Raw genomic sequence first — 20,128 nt, 5'->3', positions numbered from 1 at the left:
CGGCTTGCACACGAAATTAACCAAATTCTTTAACTTCCTCTGTTACTGAGATAAGAGGCTGCTAGCGGCTTGCACACGAAATTAACCAAATTCTTTAACTTCGTCTGTTACTGAGATAAGAGGCTGCTAGGTCCTTGCATGCGAAATTGACCAAATTCTTTAACTTCGTCTGTTACTGAGATAAGAGGCTGCTAGCGGCTTGCACACGAAATTAACCAAATTCTTTAACTTCGTCTGTTACTGAAAAAAGAGGCTGCTAGCGGCTTGCACACGAAATTAACCAAATTCTTTAACTTCGTCTGTTACTGAGATAAGAGACTGCTAGGTCCTTGCACACGAAATTAACCAAATTCTTTAACTTCGTCTGTTACTGAGATAAGAGGCTGCTAGCGGCTTGCACACGAAATTAACCAAATTCTTTAACTTCGTCTGTTACTGAGATAAGAGGCTGCTAGGTCCTTGCATGCGAAATTAACCAAATTCTTAAACTTCCTCTGTTACTGAGATAAGAGGCTGCTAGCGGCTTGCACACGAAATTGACCAAATTTTTTAACTTCGTCTGTTACTGAGATAAGAGGCTGCTAGGTCCTTGCATGCGAAATTAACCAAATTCTTTAACTTCGTCTGTTACTGAGATAAGAGGCTGCTAGCGGCTTGCACACGAAATTAACCAAATTCTTTAACTTCGTCTGTTACTGAGATAAGAGGCTGCTAGCGGCTTGCACACGAAATTAACCAAATTCTTTAACTTCGTCTGTTACTGAGATAAGAGACTGCTAGGTCCTTGCACACGAAATTAACCAAATTCTTTAACTTCGTCTGTTACTGAGATAAGAGGCTGCTAGCGGCTTGCACACGAAATTAACCAAATTCTTTAACTTCGTCTGTTACTGAGATAAGAGGCTGCTAGCGGCTTGCACACGAAATTAACCAAATTCTTTAACTGCGTCTGTTACTGAAATAAGAGGCTGCTAGCGTCTTGCACACGAAATTAACCAAATTCCCTAACTTCGTCTGTTACTTAGATGAGTGCCTGCTAGGTCCTTGCATGCGAAATGAACCAAATTCTTTAACTTCAGCTGTTACTGGGATAAGAGGCTGCTAGTTCCTTGCACGCGAAATTAACCAAATCCTCTAATTTAATCTGTTACTGAGATAAAAGGCTGCTAGTGGCTTGCACGCAAATTCAACCAAATTTGAAGTTTATTTTTTGCCAAAACTTTTATCAAGAGTCATATATACTGCTCAAACAAAATTAGACCTACACTGATGGCAGCGGCAACACAAGGGCGACAGTTCTACCCAAAACCTAATCTGCGATAAGCTTAAATAAGGCAAGAAGCAGGGGGCATACCTATTTCAAGTGGTTTTTTTTTATGCCTTTAAAATATACTCATGGACCAGAAAATGGAAAACAGCAAATCAGAATACAGGCATTTCTTTCTTTATTCAGTATCTGAATTTATAAAAAAGTAAATACAAGCACAACTGATAAACAAATACAAATTATATAATCTACTATTTTGTCTACTAGCAGTAATAAATAATTTTATACTATAAAATTTTCTTTCAAAGATTGTGTTTGTTTTATTTAATAAATGTTTATTGTCAGTATCGTCAGGTCTTTCATTAATAATTTCCAACTAGCTAAATATAGTCTTTCTACTAAGGTACATAATTATTATACATCTAGTAAAAGCGAACATAAAGTACTTTTTACAATCAACTTTTTACAACAATTCATGTTTAAAAAACCTAGGGTACATTTGTACAGGCTTCATTTAAAGATTTAAGGTCATATTCTTAGTAATTTTACAACCTCGGTTGCAAATATGGCATACATGTATTATGCTGAGTTTCCTGAACACACACAGTCCTCTGAATAATATGGAACTTTCATTTACCATCCATCATGTATTGCATTTCAATCACATATATATGTCTGTTTTCCAGACTAAGTAAATGCACACATTCGTTGGCTTGTATCACAGAAATGGGAAATTCCACCCACTCAAACACTTAATAAAATATCCATAAACATTAGCCATGATAAATCAGAAAACAGAATCTATATAACAATCATCTAGTCCTCTTGTCAAAACATCCAAAAACAGTATCATTTTTTTAAAATCATTTTCATATTTATTGAAAAATAAACCACCTTATAACTCTCATCTGGCACTGATAACATTCTGAATAAGAATGTAAAATGCACCAGAAATTATACTGACTCAGAGCTGTGTCTATTTCACCGGGGGGCTAATAAAACATAAAATAGTTAAAAATAAAGCACTTTTATCAGATGTGAACAAAATAAATACTTATTCAATTCTTATTGCCACACAAAACAAAATTCGTATCGAAAGCTTTGTCCCTATGCTCTAAGTTAATCCAGATGAAGACTCGATATCTTCATCTAAGTTATTCAGTAGTATTTTAGTTATATCTCTATGCAGGCATGTACAAACTGGGGCCGCACAGGTCCTTGTCGAAATATTTCCTACAACATCTGTTTATCAGTGCTATTTTGTATTTGTAAACTTGCTTAGCATTCAATGCCCTTTAGCGATTTCATTGAATACACATTGCAAAAAGCCATTATCAGACAGGGGGATTATAATTACATTTACAAGCAATAAAGTTTCAACAAAATTGCATGCATATAAAAAGGTGAAATATTTGTCTACGTCTTCACCAGGTTATGAAAATAAGAGCATTAAGTGCACGAAAAGGGACAATAATATGTGCATTTTATCTGATTAAAGTCTCCATTATCAGATTATATTCTTTACTTATTCCATATATGTTCAGGCTTCTTTTACTGTTAATGGAAGTGTTACCAAAATAGGCAAAATGCTAATTAAACTTTGATATTATTTTAAAATTGATATTTAAAAGTACAGGAAATGGCGTCTTTCACAGATGATTATGCCAACTTTTCAAAGCACAAGGGGACACTCATTCCCAACCCATCCAATCAAAAAATGACAGCAAATTAAATTCACAAGAAAGGAATGCATGTCTGGAGTTGACTGTTATGGTTCTGTCAATAAACGAGAACCTCTGAATCAGTAATAATATCATGATAATGGCATATAAACATGTGGGCTGTATCCAGAAGTCTTTTTGATTTGTAGACTTGACACCAACAGTATATTCTCAATATACTGAATGCTCACATGCATTTCATAATTATATAAAGACTTATGTTGGTCTGACAAATGTGGCATTATTACATACAGACAGAAGGTGTTGGTCTGACGCATGTGGCATTATTACATAAAGACAGAAGGTGTTTGTCTGACACATGTGGCATTATTACATACAGACAGAAGGTGTTGGTCTGACACATGTGGCATTATAACATACAGACAGAAGGTGTTGGTCTGACACATGTGGCATTATAACATTAGACAGAAGGTGTTGGTCTGACACACGTGGCATTATAACATAAAGGCAGAAGATGTTGGTCTGACACACGTGACATTATTACATAAAGACAGGAGATGTTGGTCTGACACACGTGACATTATTACATACAGACAGAAGATGTTGGTCTGACACACGTGACATTATAACATAAAGGCAGAAGATGTTGGTCTGACACACGTGACATTATTACATAAAGACAGAAGATGTTGGTCTGACACACGTGACATTATTACATAAAGACAGAAGATGTTGGTCTGACACACGTGACATTATTACATAAAGACAGAAGATGTTGGTCTGACACATGTGACATTATTACATAAAGACAGGAGATGTTGGTCTGACACACGTGACATTATTATATACAGACAGAAGGTGTTGGTCTGGAAGTCTGTAGATATGTATACTGCGGAAAGAATTTTGGTAACTGATTGGTCCCACATAGAAAATACACACAACCAATATAAGTCTGGTTATAATTGGGATTCTGGTATACAACTCAAATATCATGAAAGCCTCTAAATAATTGTCTTTGGCAGTGGTTGGTCCTCACAAATGTACATGTAAGTTACACTCTTGGCAATCTTACAGTATGTTTGTCTGGTAGACATATGTGCATGGGATATTTGTAATGTTGAAGTAAGTTAGCCTTGCAAACTGACATTTGCCTTATCAACGGGACATTGGCAATACAATACTCTCAGATGGAGCACTCAAACTCCTGGCAATGTTCATGTAAAGGAAGTCAGTTATACATGTACAGGTGAACTATGTAGCAGACATTGTCAGTGTTCCACCATCAGACGGAGCACTCACACTTGTTATGGCACTCTGCATTGTTCATATCTTTACGTATGGTGATGGCCACACAGCTGAGCCAGCTCCGACTGGTCAGCATTTCTCCTACAATCTCCCACGTGTCCCGCACAGGATCGTAACATTCTATTGTGTCATGATACCTGGAATTGATAGCAAATATTGTCAATTAATAGCAATTTATTATTATGGTTTCGAAACCTGGGTTTTAAAAAACTTTTCATTTTTTAACATACTTCAAAGTACTTTGATGTAAGTTGTATTCAATACAATAAATATCTTTGCTTGTTTACCATTGAATTTGCAGTATTCAGATGTTAACACAAATAATTGTTAAGTTCAATGACAGATTTTGTTAAGTTCAATGACAGATTTTGAATGATAAGGTTCAAAACAGGAACAAACTAGAGCTGTCACAGGAGTGACGAATACCCCCAAATGCCGCCTGGACACAGGAATGGCAAACCATTCCTTTGAAAAGAGGCCATAACTCCAAGGTTACTGCACACTGCATCTTCTCTTATCATGCATGTATTGTTTTATTTAAATCTGTTGAGTAATTTAGAAGTTACACTGCTGACAAGAAAAACTAGCTGATGCTCTAGCTGATCTTTTCTGGAATAAGACATTTTACAAGTACATATTTGGGCTTGAATGCATCCTTATCCACCTGGGAATAAATTTTTAAATCTGTCTAGCCTTTCATGAGTTATCGTCCGGAAACCATGAAAACCGACTGACTGACCGACCGACTGACAAGCTCACATTCACGAGTTTTTCAGGAAACCGTTTTTCTTTTTTATTAACAGTGACCTTGACCTTGGCCCAACCAGCCCCAATATCGAACTTGACCTGTATCTTCTGATGTTACACCTGTGTACCAAAAAAATTTCAAATCTGTCAAGCCTTTCATGAGTTATCGTCCGGAAACTGTTTTTCTATTTTTAGTAACAGTGACCTTGACCTTGGCCCCACCAGCCCCAATATCAAACTTGACCTGTATCTTCTGATGTTACACCTGTGTACCAAAATTTTTTCAAATCTGTCTTGCCTTTCATGAGTTATCGTCCGGAAACCATGAAAACCGACAGACCGACCGACCGACCGACCGACAGACAGACCGACCGACAAACCGACCGACCGACCGACAAGCTCACTCCTATATACCCCCTCAAACTTCGTTTGTGGGGGTATAACAAGTTTCACCACCATACAAATAGCAGCAGAGAAGTTTCACGAGCAGACAAATAGCAGCAGATAAGTTTCACAAACAAACAAATTGGTGGAGGTTAGTCTCAAAAACAGACAAAAAAAAGCTGACAATTTTCATCACCAGGCAAATAGCAGCAGACAGGATTAACATCCAGGCAAATCTCAGCAGACAAGTTTCATCATAAGACAAATACAGCAGACAAGTTTCAACACCAGGCAAATAGCAGCAGACAGGTTTAACATCCAGGCAAATCTCAGCAGACAAGTTTCATCATAAGACAAATAACAGCTGACAAGTTTCACTACCAGAAAAATAGCAGCAGACAGGTTTAACATCCAGGCAAATCTCAACAGACAAGTTTCCAGACAAATAGAAGCAGACAGGTTTCATCATCAGACAAATAGAAGAAGAGCAGTTTCACCACCAGACAAATAACAGCAGACTAGTTTCACCACTAGAAAAATAGCAGCAGACAAGTTTCCAGACAAATAGCAGCAGAAAAGTTTCCAGACAAATAGCAGCAGACAAGTTTCCAGACAAATAGCAGTTTCACAAACAGACAAAAGGCAGCTTACAATTTTCATCATCAGGCAAACAGCAGCAGACAGGTTTAACATCCAGGCAAATATCAGCAGACAAGTGTCATCATAAGACAAATAACAGAAGACAAGTTTCACCACTGGACAAATAGCAGCAGACAAGTTTCACTAACAGACAAAAGCAGCAGACAAGTTTCACCACCAGAAAATAGCAACAGACAGGTTTCACCCACAAACAAATAACAGTAGACAAGTTCACTACCAGAAAAAATAGCAGCAGACAAGTTTCACCATCAGAGAAATACATGTAGCAGCAGACAACTTGCACAACCAAACAAATAGCAGCAGATTAGTCTCAGAATCAAACAAATAGCAGCAGACAAATCTCACTACCAGACAAATAGATGCAGACAAGTTTTGCCATCAGAGAAACAGCAGCAGAAAAAATCACAACCAAACAAATAGCAGCAGATATGTTTCACCACCAGAGAAATAACAGCAGACAAGTTTCACAACCAAACAAATAGCAGCAGACAAGTCTCATCACCAGACCAATAGCAGCAGACAAGTTTCATCACCAGAAATATAGTAGTAAACAAGTCTCACCACCAGACAAATAGCAGCAGACAAGTTTCATCACCAGAAAAATAGTAGCAAACAAGTCTCACCACCAGACAAATAGCAGTAGACAAGTTTCACCACAAGACAAAAAGCAGCAGTTAATTTCACTGACAGACAAATAGGGGCAGACAAGTTTCACCAACAGAAATATAGCAGCAGACATGATTCACAAACAGAAATATAGCAGCAGTCAAGTTTCTGCACCAGAAATATTGTAGCAGACAAGTTTAACCACAAGACAAGTTTCAGGAACAGACAAATAGCGGCAGACAAGTTTGACCAACAGACAAATAGCAGCAGACAATTTCACTGACAAACAAATAGCTGCAGACAAGTTCAAAAACAGAAATATAGCAGCAGACAAGTTTCACTAATAGAAATATAGTGGCAGACAAGTTACACCAATAGAAATATAGCAGCAGACTAGTTTCACCAACAAAAATATAGCAGCTGAATTTCATCACCAGACAAATGGCAGCAAACAAGTTCCAAGTTCCATCAGTTTCATCACCGGGTAAATAGCAGTAGACAAGTTTAACCAACAGACAAATAGACAGATCTTTTTGTAATCAAAAACTGATGTCTCCCCCTCTACACATTGTCCTTTTATGGTTAACATTTGCAGCAAGTTTAATTACAATCCTTCAAGCGATTAAGAGATTTAGAGCGGACTTAAAATGTAGTTAAATTTTTTCAAATGACATTTGACTACTATTAAAGTGTGACCTTGACTTTTAAACGAGCTAGTTGTAACATGCATTGTGAACATAGTCTCAATATGATGAAAAAAAATTTGAAGTTATTTTTAAATTCTTCATGCAATTAAGAGATATGGAGCGGACATAGGATGAAGTCATTAGTGATGGTCAATTGGCTGGATTTTATTATCAATTGATTGGACAGACAGACTTACCAATTAATTATTTAGTTTATAATTGTCAGAAAATTAAAAATAATACATTTTGTGTCATTTTATATCTAGTTAGTGGTACAGGTAAATAAAATCACACTTATAACATGGCTTTAATATCCAATAAAATAAAGAAGTGAAATATTATATATTGTATAATATATGTAACTTTGTATCTGCCATGTTCATATATGTCAATTTGTCAATGAAACAATCAAAAACAAAACATTAGGTAAACCTTGTATGATCTGTAAAAAAATTAGCAGCAATCATGGAGAGCATGCTCAGTTCACACGACTTACTGTCAGTCCCTGCACTGAAAACATTCTTTCCATTCTCAGCAATAATGATTAGTACAACTAGTCTTAACTAGAAGTTAAACTACATATTATGATGGAAATCAGAAGGAAATAATACTATCACAAGACACTGTCAAATATTAAATCACTAGATAATAGATATTACAACTATAGCTGAATTATCATTCTTCCTCAATTTCCATGGTAATCGTAAATGACATCATTGATTTGGTCATTATCTACTTGTAAAATTGCTATCTCGGTGTTTATGCTTTTTTCTAGTCAATTAGGGTGATTTCCCTTGTTTATCTACTTATATATTTATCCTCTAAGTCTGACCTTGATCTTAAACTGGGCTGGCTGTATGATGTGCTCTGCACATTCAACGCTTGTGGCAAGTTATTTTAAAATCCTTCAAGTGGTTTAAGAGATATGAAGTGTACAAGATTTTTGATGGACAGACACACAGACAAGTCAAGCTATACAATCGAAAACAATATGTCCCTCTATTATTGGAGGACATAAAAAGCAGCAGACAAGTTTTACCAACAGATATATAGCAGCAGACAATGTTTGTAGCACATTTAATCAGGAATCTTGGATTGCAAAATAACAGTTGTAGAATTTTAAAAACATAAACATTAAGTTAATGTTGGACCAGTCAGAAAACTAGAAGACTGTCCCACCTGTCCCATCCCTCCTCTCCGCCGCACACATAGATTTTCTTATTGACAATGGCGACCCCCGGCCGGTACCGCCTCTCAATCATCGGGGCTCGTTGGCCCCACTCGTTTCTCTCCGGATCGTAACACTCAACCTTGTTTGTGTTCTCTGTGGACGCGTGCCAGCCCCCTGTAACAGTTGTGACGGTATAATCAGTAAAGGACATGTAACACAACCCAAGAACACCAAGATCCTTGCAAAATGAAGTCACAGAGTTTTCATATGGTATATTAATATATTGCTAGCTTCTACTGAAAATGTTTACATCATTTTTTGTTGATATTGTTTTGGTTTATACATGACTATTAATTGGAACAAGAGCTGTCACAGAGACAGCGCGCCCGACTATTTCGCCGCTTTTCAGTGTACTAAGGATTGAAAAGTTTTGGTGAAACATGGATCACTGTAATATTAGATTATATTTCAATGCAACACATGATGTATTTGCTAAGATATTAACATAAATGTGGTTACATGCAAAATTTTAACCAGAAATAAAGGGCCATTATTTGCAAATTACAGTTATCTAACTTAGTTATTCAAGTAGGTTGGGTGGTTGAGTACCATTGTATAAAGTCTCATTGCAATACATGAAGTAGTTGCTGAGATATTAACCGATGTGTGCTTACATGCAAAACATTAACCAGAACTTCAAAGTCAAATAATAAAGGCCCATAATTTGCATTATATTCACAAAGGGTTATCTACCTTCATTAATTTAGTAGGATAGATAGTTGGGAATACATATGTAAAGTTACAATGTAATACATGATGTATTTGCTGAGATATTGACTAAAATGTGGTTACATGCAAAACCTTAACCAGAATTTCTATGTCGAATAATATAGAAAAATTATTTGCATTAAATGCAAACTAGAGTTATCTAACTTGGTTAATTAAGTAAATTGGATGGTTGAGTACCATTGTATAAAGTCTTAATGCAATACAAGTAGGTAGCTGAGATATTAACCTATGTGTGCTTACATGCAAAACCTTAACCAGAATTTCTAAGTCAAATAATAAAGGCCCATTATTTGCATTAAATGCAAACAAGAGTTATCTATCTTGGTTAATTCAGTAGGTTGGATGGTTGAGTATGATTGTATAAAGTCTTAATGCAATATATCGAGTAGCTGCTGAGATATTAACCTATGTGTGCTTACATGCAAAACCTTAACCAGAATTTCTAAGTCTAATAATAAAGGCCCATTATTTGCATTTAATTCAAATAAGTGTTATCTAACTTCATTAATTTAGTAGGTTAAGTAGTTGGGAATACATATGTAAAGTTTCATTGCAATACATGATGTATTTAATGAGATTATGACTTAAAGGTTCTTACATGCAAAACCTTAACCAAGGTGTCACACCGAGGCCGACGCTTGGGTGAGTAGTATATCTCTCCTTATTCTTCGAATAGTCGAGCTAAAAATTTGGCAATGCTTTACAAAGATGAAACGATAAAAAGAGAGTTTTATCCCACAGTGTAAACTTAATTATGTGGATTGGATTTACAAATTATCTAAAATAGTCTTACCTATAACATAGATGAGTCCATCAAGGACACAAGAAGCACTGCCAGAGCGAGGTATCTGCATGTTGGGTCGGTCTATCCACATATCTGTACGGGGGTTATAGCACTGTACCAGGTCTATACCATCACCATCTTCCAACACTGCTCCTCCTGTTATCAAATATGAATATACGTTTGAATAATATTGGAAGCACAAGATGGTCCATCACTTTTAACAAGAAAGTTTTGAGAACCTTGTATATCTTTCATAAAACAGTGAAAGCAGCTAAATTCATTAAGTATTACAACTAAAATGAAGATTTTTATTTTCACATTTTCTTTTCGTTTTCATATTAACATATGAGTACAACACAACGGAGTTCTTTTCTATAATGCTGTTTGTGTAATAGAGTTTATAGCTGCATATAATGCCTTGGAGACCTCAACTGCAATATCAGAACCCTGGAAAATAATTTATTTCTGATATTATTTTTATCCATAATTAATTTCTCTGTAGTTGAAAACCAACCAGTGACATAGAGCATCCCCTTCATGGAGACCACTGCCGGGCTGGTGAGTGCAATCTTCATGGGTGGTATGAACACCCACATGTTTTGTTCCGGGTTGTACTTCTCTACAGAGTCCAGCCGGCTAGACCCATCCCAACCTCCAATAGCATACACGTGACCATCCAGCATCGCAAGACCTTTAGTACATACATTAAACTGTGTGGTCTTTTTGATGTACTCGTATTGCATAACATATATTAAAGTTAATACTAGAGTAACATTAAACAACAATACATTCTTATTTATATTCTATTAATTGTCTATTTGCATTTAAATTACTAACTTCAGTGTTATGTTACCAAAAATCAATGTTCAAAACGATAAATCAACAATTTAACCACCACAGTCTATTTATAATTTTTTTTTTACACTCTGACATTATTGCTATAAACCATCATCATGAATAATTAAAATCAGAGTTTAATTGATTGGATTGCCCTGCAATAACATCCTTTGATATTCTGTTTCCAATTTGTTATCAGATAAATCACTCACACAAGTATGAACAAGTAACAATTTCAAATCATACTTTAATAATTAAATAGCCACCACTGCAGGTATTTCAGCTGGGAGTTACATTGTATTTTAGCCCTGGGGCAGGGTGCACTTGGTTGCAGGAGGGAGGGGTGACCATTTGAGTTCATGATGTTCCAATCATGCTTCATGGTTAACTAGAAGGTTATTTCACAAGCTTATTTAAGTAACATACCAAGTTCGGACCTGGCCATGTTCATGGGGACCATTTCCAGCCAGGAGTCGAGGTTTTGATCAAACCGCCACATGCTGCGACTTGCTGAACCGTCTGGGAATTCCCCACCCGCTAGGTAAATATAGTCTCCTGAAGTGGAAAAGTAAAGAATATCATTTCATTACTTTCAAGATTAAGATGTATGAAGTAAGTCAAAAAGAGAAAGTTATAGAAGAAACTTATAATATGCAAGTTGAGGAGTAAATTATTATCAGAAAAGTAAAAGATAAAAAACAAACCAAGTTACCTAGCTAAAATCTAGGGCATGATTTTAATAAAAAGTCAGGTAATCCTAAAGTCTTGCCATACCTGAAGCAACCATGCCATGTTTACTGATGGCGAATGGCAGACAAGCGAGGGGCGTCCAGCGACACAGACCAGTATCAAACATCTCCACGCTCCGGAGTACAACCTTGTCATCCTCTCCACCAACACAGATTATTACCTCCTTGTAACCTGCACAAGTGCACACAAAATGACAACATTAAACTGTAGTTCATCCACTTGACTTGTTTTATTTCTGATTTGGACTTATACATATCTTACTTAAAACCCAACATGAATAAACAAATATATTGGTCACAATTTGGTGTACACACATACATATAGTAATAAATACAGACACAATAAAATCAAGATAAAAAAGTGCAGCTAGTGTAATGATTATTTTCTATTCATTATATACATAACAAGAGCTGTCACTGAGACAGCACACTCGACTATTCCGCCGCTTTTCATTGTAAGGATTGAAAAGTTTTGGCAAAACATGCATGGATCACTGTTAGATTAGATTTCAATGCAATACATAATGTGCTGAGATATTAACATAAATGTGGTTACATGGTGAATTTTAACCAGAACTTTTAAGTCTAATAAATAATAAAGGGCCATTATTTGCAAAATACAGTTATCTAACTTGGTTATTCAATTACGTTGGGTGGTTGAATACCATTGTATAAAGTCTCAACGCAATACATCAAGTAGCAAGTAACATGCAAGACCTTCACCAGAATTTCTAAGTCTCATAATAAAGGGGAAAAAAATATATAACATGAAAGATAGAGTTCTCTTACTTGATTAAAGAAGAAGGTTAAATGGTTGGGAGCCTGTGTGTAAAGTTTCAACGCAAAACATGATGTATTCGCTGAGGTATTGACTTAAAAGTGGTTACATGCAAAACTTTAACCAGAATTTCGATGTCAAAAAAGGGGCCATTATTTGAATGTAATGCAAACTAGAATTATCTAACTTGATTGGATGTAGGTTGGATGGTTGAGTACCATTGTATCAAGTCTCAATGCAATACCTCAAGTAGTTGCTGAAATATTAACCTATGCGTGCTTGCATGCAAAACTTTAACCAGAATTTCTAAGTCGAATAATAAAGGGCAATTATTTGCATTTAATGCAAACTAGAGTTATCTAACTTGGTTGGATGTAGGTTTGATGGTTGAGTACCATTGTATCAACTCTCAATGCAATACCTCAAGTAGTTGCTGAGATATTAACCTATGTGTGCTTGCACGCAAAACCTTAACCAGAATTTCTAAGTCGAATAAGAAAGGCCTATTTTTTGCATTAAATGCAAACTAGAGTTATCTAACTTGGTTGATTAAGTAGGTTGTATGGTTGAGTACCATTGTATAAAGTCTCAATGCAATACCTCAAGTAGTTGCTGAGATATTAACCTATGTGTGCTTACACGCAAAACCTTAACCAGAATTTCAAAGCGAATAATAAAGGCCTATTTTTGGCATTAAATGCAAACTAGAGTTATTTAACTTTGTTAATCAAGTAGGCTGGATGGTTGAGTTCCATTATATATATTAAGTCTCAATGCAATACCTCAGGTAGTTGCTGAAATATAAACCAATGTGTGCTTGAATGCAAAACCTTAACCAAGGTGTGACGCCAACGCCGACGCTTGGGCGAGTAGTTTAGCTCTCCATATTCTTTGAATAGTCGAGCTAAAAAGGATATAAAATGACAGTTAATTGTAGCTATTCAAAAAAGCATTCATAAAATTGTATGTGAATGACCCTAGTGTTCCAGTCCTGTGCACGGTGATGTTTGATCTTGGAAGTGGGAGTCAGTGAGAAATATCAGATTGAGAATGTCACTGCTTCAAACAATGTAACATCAGTTTCATTTCACTGATAATACTCTATAAATCACTACAAAGTGTTTAACAAAAGCTGGCTTCTGTCAGACGGGAAGTAAATTAAACAAAATCTGACCTTGTACTGAAATAAATATGATTTCAGAATGCCTAGTAAATTGGACTTCGATAATAAAACAAGCTATAAATTAAAACCAGTGGAAACTTCACAATAATTAGTGTACCACTGCAATGTAACTGTGATTAAAACATAATAATTGTACCAATACTTTTTAATTGAGATATATTTATTTCAAAACAACTTAATAATTCCTCTGCCCTACCAAAAGACCGCCTGAGCTGTGTTCGTGGAGACTGGAGCTCAGCATGTCTGTCCCGTAGTAGCTGGAATGTCTTTGCCTCATCCACAAGATACTTACACCTAAATTAACACCAACAGATATTTAAATCAATTTATGCTATTACCCAGGAGAACTCCCTTAAGAAACATAAAAAAGTTACTGGTATGATTCATTCATTCAATACAACCTGAACCTAATATTTTAGTACAAAGATGCCAAAGGTAAAGTTTGACATTGGTTCAACTTACCTGTCTGAAGTGTTGACAATCTCCTGCTTCTCCACCACATCAAATAGGAAGTATGGGCTCATCAGTGGCAATCGAACATTCTCTAACACTTTATCAAAGTCTCCCTTCCTACCCTCACTGTCGTAATCTAACCAACGCACTGCTGACTGAAACACACTCTCTTCATTGTCAACATTTAGATTCTCATCTTTTAAAAATTCAATAAGCTTTTCTTTGTTAAGCTGGAGATACTCCTCTTGTAGACTTACTGACGTAAAATGTTCTAGAATGTAGTCTTTAGATTTTTGCTGTAATTCACAGCATGCATGAGCTTCAGCAAAACAGTGTATACCAATGCAGTTAGTTTCATCCATATTCTGTTCAAGGTATTGACCACAAGCCTCCTTTACTGGTAAAATTTCTAAGAGATTAGATGCTGACAAAAGTGCTTGAACATTTTGTCTGTTTATTAGTATTTCTGATGTGTAACCATAATTTACTAATAACTCCATTACAGATGCCTCTAAGTCATTAATGGTTACTCTATCCTGAGTGCTCTCTGCAAGATTTCCAGTAAACATGGCATGGAAATAAGGACTAAATGAAGCAAGCACTATTTTGTGGCAGTTGAACTCCTGACCTCCAGCAAGCAGCACTATATCACAGAACTGTTGCGAGTTGCGCAGATGGTTGAGGCCTGTCAGGACTTGGGCAGGGTGGGACACTTCTGTAAACTTGTACTCCTCCTCCATCATGGAAGAACCTGGCATACTATTAGTCGAGTCTACGCTGTCCTTCCGCTGCATGAAGTTGGCTAAGTAACTGGCATCAAAATTTGCCGGCAACGCCACATTGTCAGGAGGCCGAGCAGCATCACCAGAGGCCATCTTTCTGTGAACAAATGAAAATAATGAACTTCATATTCACTAAAATGCTTCATAATAGTGATCTTTTGATTTTTGAAAACCCATAAAGCTTTGTTTCATTTGTTTACAGTGGGATCCTTTGGTTTTTGCTAAGGAGAGAGAGCACAGCAAATAAAACAGTACCATCATATAACAATGTATGAATTAAAAAGGGAATGGGCCTTGTTGTATTACACTAAAAAAATAATCATAATAGACTCCTTCATTCTTTCACTTGCCTGATCTATTAATGCATCAATACACAGCAGACAAATTTCCTGGGTTAACCAGTTCTGAGTAAGTTTTTCAGTATTACCCTCTAAATTCAATAGACAGGTCACAAGGTGAGAGAGTTATTGGTAGCATTTTTTTATATCATAAGTCAATGGTAAAACGCAACCACAGTTTGAACCTGCTATCTCAAGCGCATATATGAGACTTTCTGGTCATTCCCAACAGGTTGGATTTGACAGGCCAAGAAAAGTGAACGAAATACACTGGGACATATTTTTTCAAACCTTAGTGGAGCATCTTTGACCCGAAGTATTGACATATTTCACAACTCCAGGTATGGGTTTAAACATTTTGTATGCAGTTAGTCTAAATCACCCGGATACATCCGATCCATCTCAAAACATTGAGAGCATCTAAGTATGAATATAATTGCACAGACACAGAGACAGATCAAATAAACAAGAAATTTAGCTGCCATTCAACTGTTCAAATATTTGTCTGCAGTCTAAGCTGTCGAAATTAGCACAAGTTGCAAGCCCTGCACTGGTAAAATGTCTTCCGGGCTTCCTCAAATTCTGAATTTTATATTTCAGGGCTTGCTAACAAATTTGATGCCAAGCAATAGTATAAGAATTCATGCTTGTTCATCCAGGAGTCTAATTTCAATGACTGCGGTCTTCCTTTCAAAGAAGTACAGTACTGTATTGTACATTTGTTGGTTTCCTACCTACAATAATCAGGGTTCCTTTTTTATTATTTTGACATTTTTTATGTATCCCTGTCTCGATTCTGCCATTGTCAAAAAATCGCCAAATGACTCGTTGACGGCCATTTGGGTGGACTAGTTGGTTTCCAAACAAATTGTTGACTGTAATTATATCAGGTAGCCTGTTGAGTTCTGCGCTTGTCATTGATTTCTACAAAAGTAATGGTTCAAATATTTATCAAGTAAGTATGTAAACCGAAAATATCTTACACCTTATTATTGTCGCTATCAACTGCTCATAACGTAAGTAATTTTAGTTTATTTTCTTGTATTGTTGACATATAATTTTCTTTTATCGAATAGATAAAACGAAACCGGAATTATGCAATTGACAAAACGGCCGAAAAACAATCGGCCAGCACAGTGTGACTGACATTAAACTGTCCGCCTACAAAATAATCAGATCTAGGGAAGTCCACGTTAAAATTGTTTTGGGGTGTCCGGTTAGAGCAGTGGTAAGTGCACTCACCAAGGCGTCCTGCCGATTCGATTCCCGACCTAGGCGCGAGTGTGCTTGTCGGTTTCCTCCAGGTAGTCCAGTTTCCCCTGCCGCATGATGGCAAAACCACACTCTCGCCTTCTCCCCCCCCCCTGCCTCCTTAAATCGTCCAAGTTCACTTTCTATTTCAGTAAAGGATACAAAAAGTAATAAAATACGCCCAAAATGCACGGTTTCGGACAAGAAATTCTTTAAATATTATTGGGGGAGTACCCCATACCCCCCGTCAACACTTTAAATAAATTTCGGTTCTGGGAGAGGGGCGCAAGTCTAAATGTAACGCCACTATATTAAGCCCCCTTTAACATCGAATCATGGATCCGTCCCTGATAATTTGTTTAACAACTGTTGTAAAATAGATAAGTTTAAACTAAAAAGAAAATCAAGCTAATATAGTGGAGGTTTTCGCTTTTATATAAATGTAGGCTAGCCTTTGATATGCCCATTTACCTAGTGATTATTAAACATGTATCCATATTTTCTTTGAAACTTTTACCGTTGTTGAGACCACTTAAACGGCTGTAACGTTTCCAAAATCTTACTGACAGAATACAGCCTCATTTTGACTCGTATTAAGATTAAAATTAGGAAATAGTTCGGAAAAGGGCACCTTTGTTTCGTTTCTTTCATTATAAAATATAATATGATATATATAATAGGTTGCAGTCAAGATATTAGAAGAGAAAATGGTTATTGGTTGCCATCTGCAATTAAACCATCCAGTTAGTGCAGGCGTTACCATGGCGACCGAGGTTCGATTCCCGGCTTGGGCGCATGGTCACCCAGCCGGACAAGTGGGATTTCTCGAGGTTCTCCAGTTTCACCAACAGCACCAGACCGCACGCTCGCGTAAACTTCGTATTCGCACATAGCGTCAGTTAATATATATTACTTTCTTAAAAGGCTTTAACACGCACTTTCTTCCTTCCTTAAAGTCCCATTAAGTTTAATTAATATCAACTTATTGTTTTGTATGTCAATCCAAATGACTTTTCTTAACCCTTTTTTACATGTTTAACCCCCAAAATATGTATTTATCGCCATAACAAAATGCTGCAAAACCGAAAACTTCTTTAAGTATTTTCTCTTTCTATTTAGCGCACAGAACGTCATTACAAAATTTGCATTTCACGTGCATTTCTGTATACCTAAAATTCTATGTTGCTTTATAATGATTTGCAATTATTAACTAAGCCCGGTTATGCGTCTGAAAACACTTATTTTATCATTATTTTACTCTATGATTTCGAAGTTGCAGAAAAAATATAGCAAAAGTATACAATTGTTTTTTTTTAGGGGTATGAACCTACGCCGGTAAAGTCAAGAAAAAATACACTAGTTTAACAACACCTAAAGCACTAGACCACCAGGTCTTTCATAATGCATTAGATATTTTGACAAATTAAACATACATTGATAACATCGCGTGATAATGTCAATCAACCAATTACGCAACAGCAAAGCTTTTTACGCTTACATGAAATTGTCGTCTTCAAAGAAATATTTGAGCAAATATCAGCATTTGCAAATTCGAACATTCTCGTACACCAGAGTGATGGTGCTATGCGTTAGATTTATCATTATCAAACCTCTGGTGAATGAGATTTTTGCCGAAGGATTCCAGCTTTTAGTATCTTAGTTTTAACACTCCTAATGATTTGCTACACTTTATTTCGTCATACATAAAAAAAGTAGATTTTACAAAAAACATGAGCGAGTACCCATCTGCGATTTTTCACTAAACAACATTGATAATTTTTCATTCGCAAAAATATTTTACATCACATTTATTTCACAAAGAGGAACTTTATTTCTTTACGTGAAATTTTATTTGAAAATGTATTTTTCTACTTATTTTTCATTTCGGCAACAGCTCAGGTACCGTTTACAAAGCGCAAAGCTCCGCCCACTTATCTACCTCATTAGCAAAGAGTGAGTCAGTGATCCGACGGTGTTGCGTTGTTAATACGACCACAGAGATCTCACTACGATTCTTCCACACTGCTTGTACGATAATAACGTTCCAACTACGTTCTTAATAAGGCGCTGGCCCTCTTTTTTGGCCAGTAACCGGATACGCTTATATTTTGTGCACGTTCGAAATAAGCATGAGGAGAATGTGCAGCTGCCAGACCTAGGAGATGGAAATCAACGAAGGTTTGGACTACGGCTGACTGCGCCGGATTGGCCACGCTCTCGGCCGTAGAAGCGGCGTCAATGCGTGCTAGCTTCTCACCTGGGCGTCCCGGATTTGATTCCCGATCTTGTTTCACGTGAGATTAGATGTAGATCCGGACAAGTGTGTTTTCTCAAGGTCCTCCGGTCCCCACATCACCAGACCACATTCCAGCGCAACATCGTTCCAACGAGATTGACTTTACATTAGTTAATATAACTTTCTTCACAATCCTTGTTAAATAAATGATAATTAAGATAATGCGATGCATTTCGCAAGAAACCTGAATCAGTTTACCTGTGAAAGTTTTCAAGTAAAATGGTGTAAGTCAGTCTAGAAACGATGTTTTTTTCACTATGCTCTGAAAATATTTGGTGTTTGCATGTTTGTGTGGACCAACGACAATCGAGGATTTTTCAATTTTTCTGTTTAAGTTTTAAGTAGATCGATTCTGAAAAATGCACCAAAAATAGTTTCATGAGGTATATTTTCAGTCAGTTTATTTTTTTACGAAGACATTTGCGTAAAAATAATATGTTTATTTCTGGTTTCGTGCCCGGTGTTATCAAGGGTAGGTAGTTCGGATTTTTTTTTATTATTCTATTAGGTCAATTGTTTTCTTTGTTGAGATTTTTCTGTAACCAAAAATAATAAATTATAAGCTTAAGAACATCATTCGTATTGTTGAAAGACAGAATACTTCATTGTTACCTTTTATTGAAATAAATCAAACAAATAATAAAAATATTTCTCAAAGGCATTGCAAAAGCTTATTGTTGGGACAAAAGAAGGGTAGGTCGAGAGACCGAAAACAAACTTTGTTTGTACGCTTTGTTTGTTAAACTAGTGTCGGTAGTAATATACATGGAGTAAAATAACAAAGGGACATACTTCTGATACCATTTTGATCTGCACATGATGTGAGTTGTCTGCCTCCAACGTGTGCACGCGTAGTTCGCCACACAATGTTTTGGTACCTACGGGCACACAGACGCACGTGCATACGTTCAAGGCCAACACTATATGCCTCCCGCATTGTGTTGGGGAAAAAAAGTTTCGCTGTTCAGAATTTTTTTCGTTTAGGCTCACACTAAGTTGGAAACATAATAAAACTATGATATGAATGAAACTTACAGCCATCAGAGGAGAACAATTTTATAAAAAATTGATATTATAATGAAGCAAAGGATCTATCAAAGAACAATCAATTGATGTGCATCAAATGCTCAAATTTTATGTTAGCGCTCTCTCATATCCGTAGTTTATTTATGAGACTCGGCCTCTAACGCCAGCTCCAGCATTTTACGGTGGTGCAAAGAAAAAGAGCTGTCGACACTTCCGTGGTGGAGCTGTGCCCTATGTTTACATGAACAAACGTGAGTATGATTTATATTTTATTTGATAATTTCATTTAACGGACATATTTCGAAAATCGGAGAATGTGGTACCGTGTAAGAACACTTCTACTGTAGGCTGGTT

The 20,128-nt window shown here is 36.4% G+C and overlaps 1 protein-coding gene across 2 annotated transcripts; it reads right to left on the bottom strand.

The window, feature by feature from the left end:
- Positions 1-3,894: 3,894 nt before the first annotated feature.
- On the bottom strand, positions 3,895-16,272 carry LOC128211675 (kelch-like protein 3). 2 transcript variants are annotated; one of them, XM_052916685.1, is made up of 9 exons: positions 16,192-16,272; positions 14,091-14,962; positions 13,825-13,922; positions 11,693-11,839; positions 11,345-11,473; positions 10,596-10,772; positions 10,091-10,237; positions 8,517-8,682; positions 3,895-4,391 (listed from the first exon to the last, which is right to left on the bottom strand). In XM_052916685.1, the coding sequence occupies exons 2-9, from the start codon at positions 14,954-14,956 to the stop codon at positions 4,232-4,234; spliced, it is 1,890 nt and encodes a 629-aa protein (XP_052772645.1). In that variant the 5' UTR covers positions 14,957-14,962; positions 16,192-16,272; the 3' UTR covers positions 3,895-4,231. The 2 variants fall into 2 exon arrangements, with proteins under 2 accessions (XP_052772645.1, XP_052772655.1); XM_052916695.1 differs by having other exon boundaries at positions 14,091-14,960; positions 16,185-16,262.
- Between the last annotated feature and the right edge of the window lie 3,856 nt (positions 16,273-20,128).

This window comes from Mya arenaria, chromosome 2, assembly GCF_026914265.1.
Source record: "Mya arenaria isolate MELC-2E11 chromosome 2, ASM2691426v1".
Classification (NCBI taxonomy): Eukaryota; Metazoa; Mollusca; class Bivalvia; order Myida; family Myidae; genus Mya; species Mya arenaria.
Note: the sequence above shows the minus strand (reverse complement) of the source record. Positions and strands in the feature narration are given on the sequence as shown.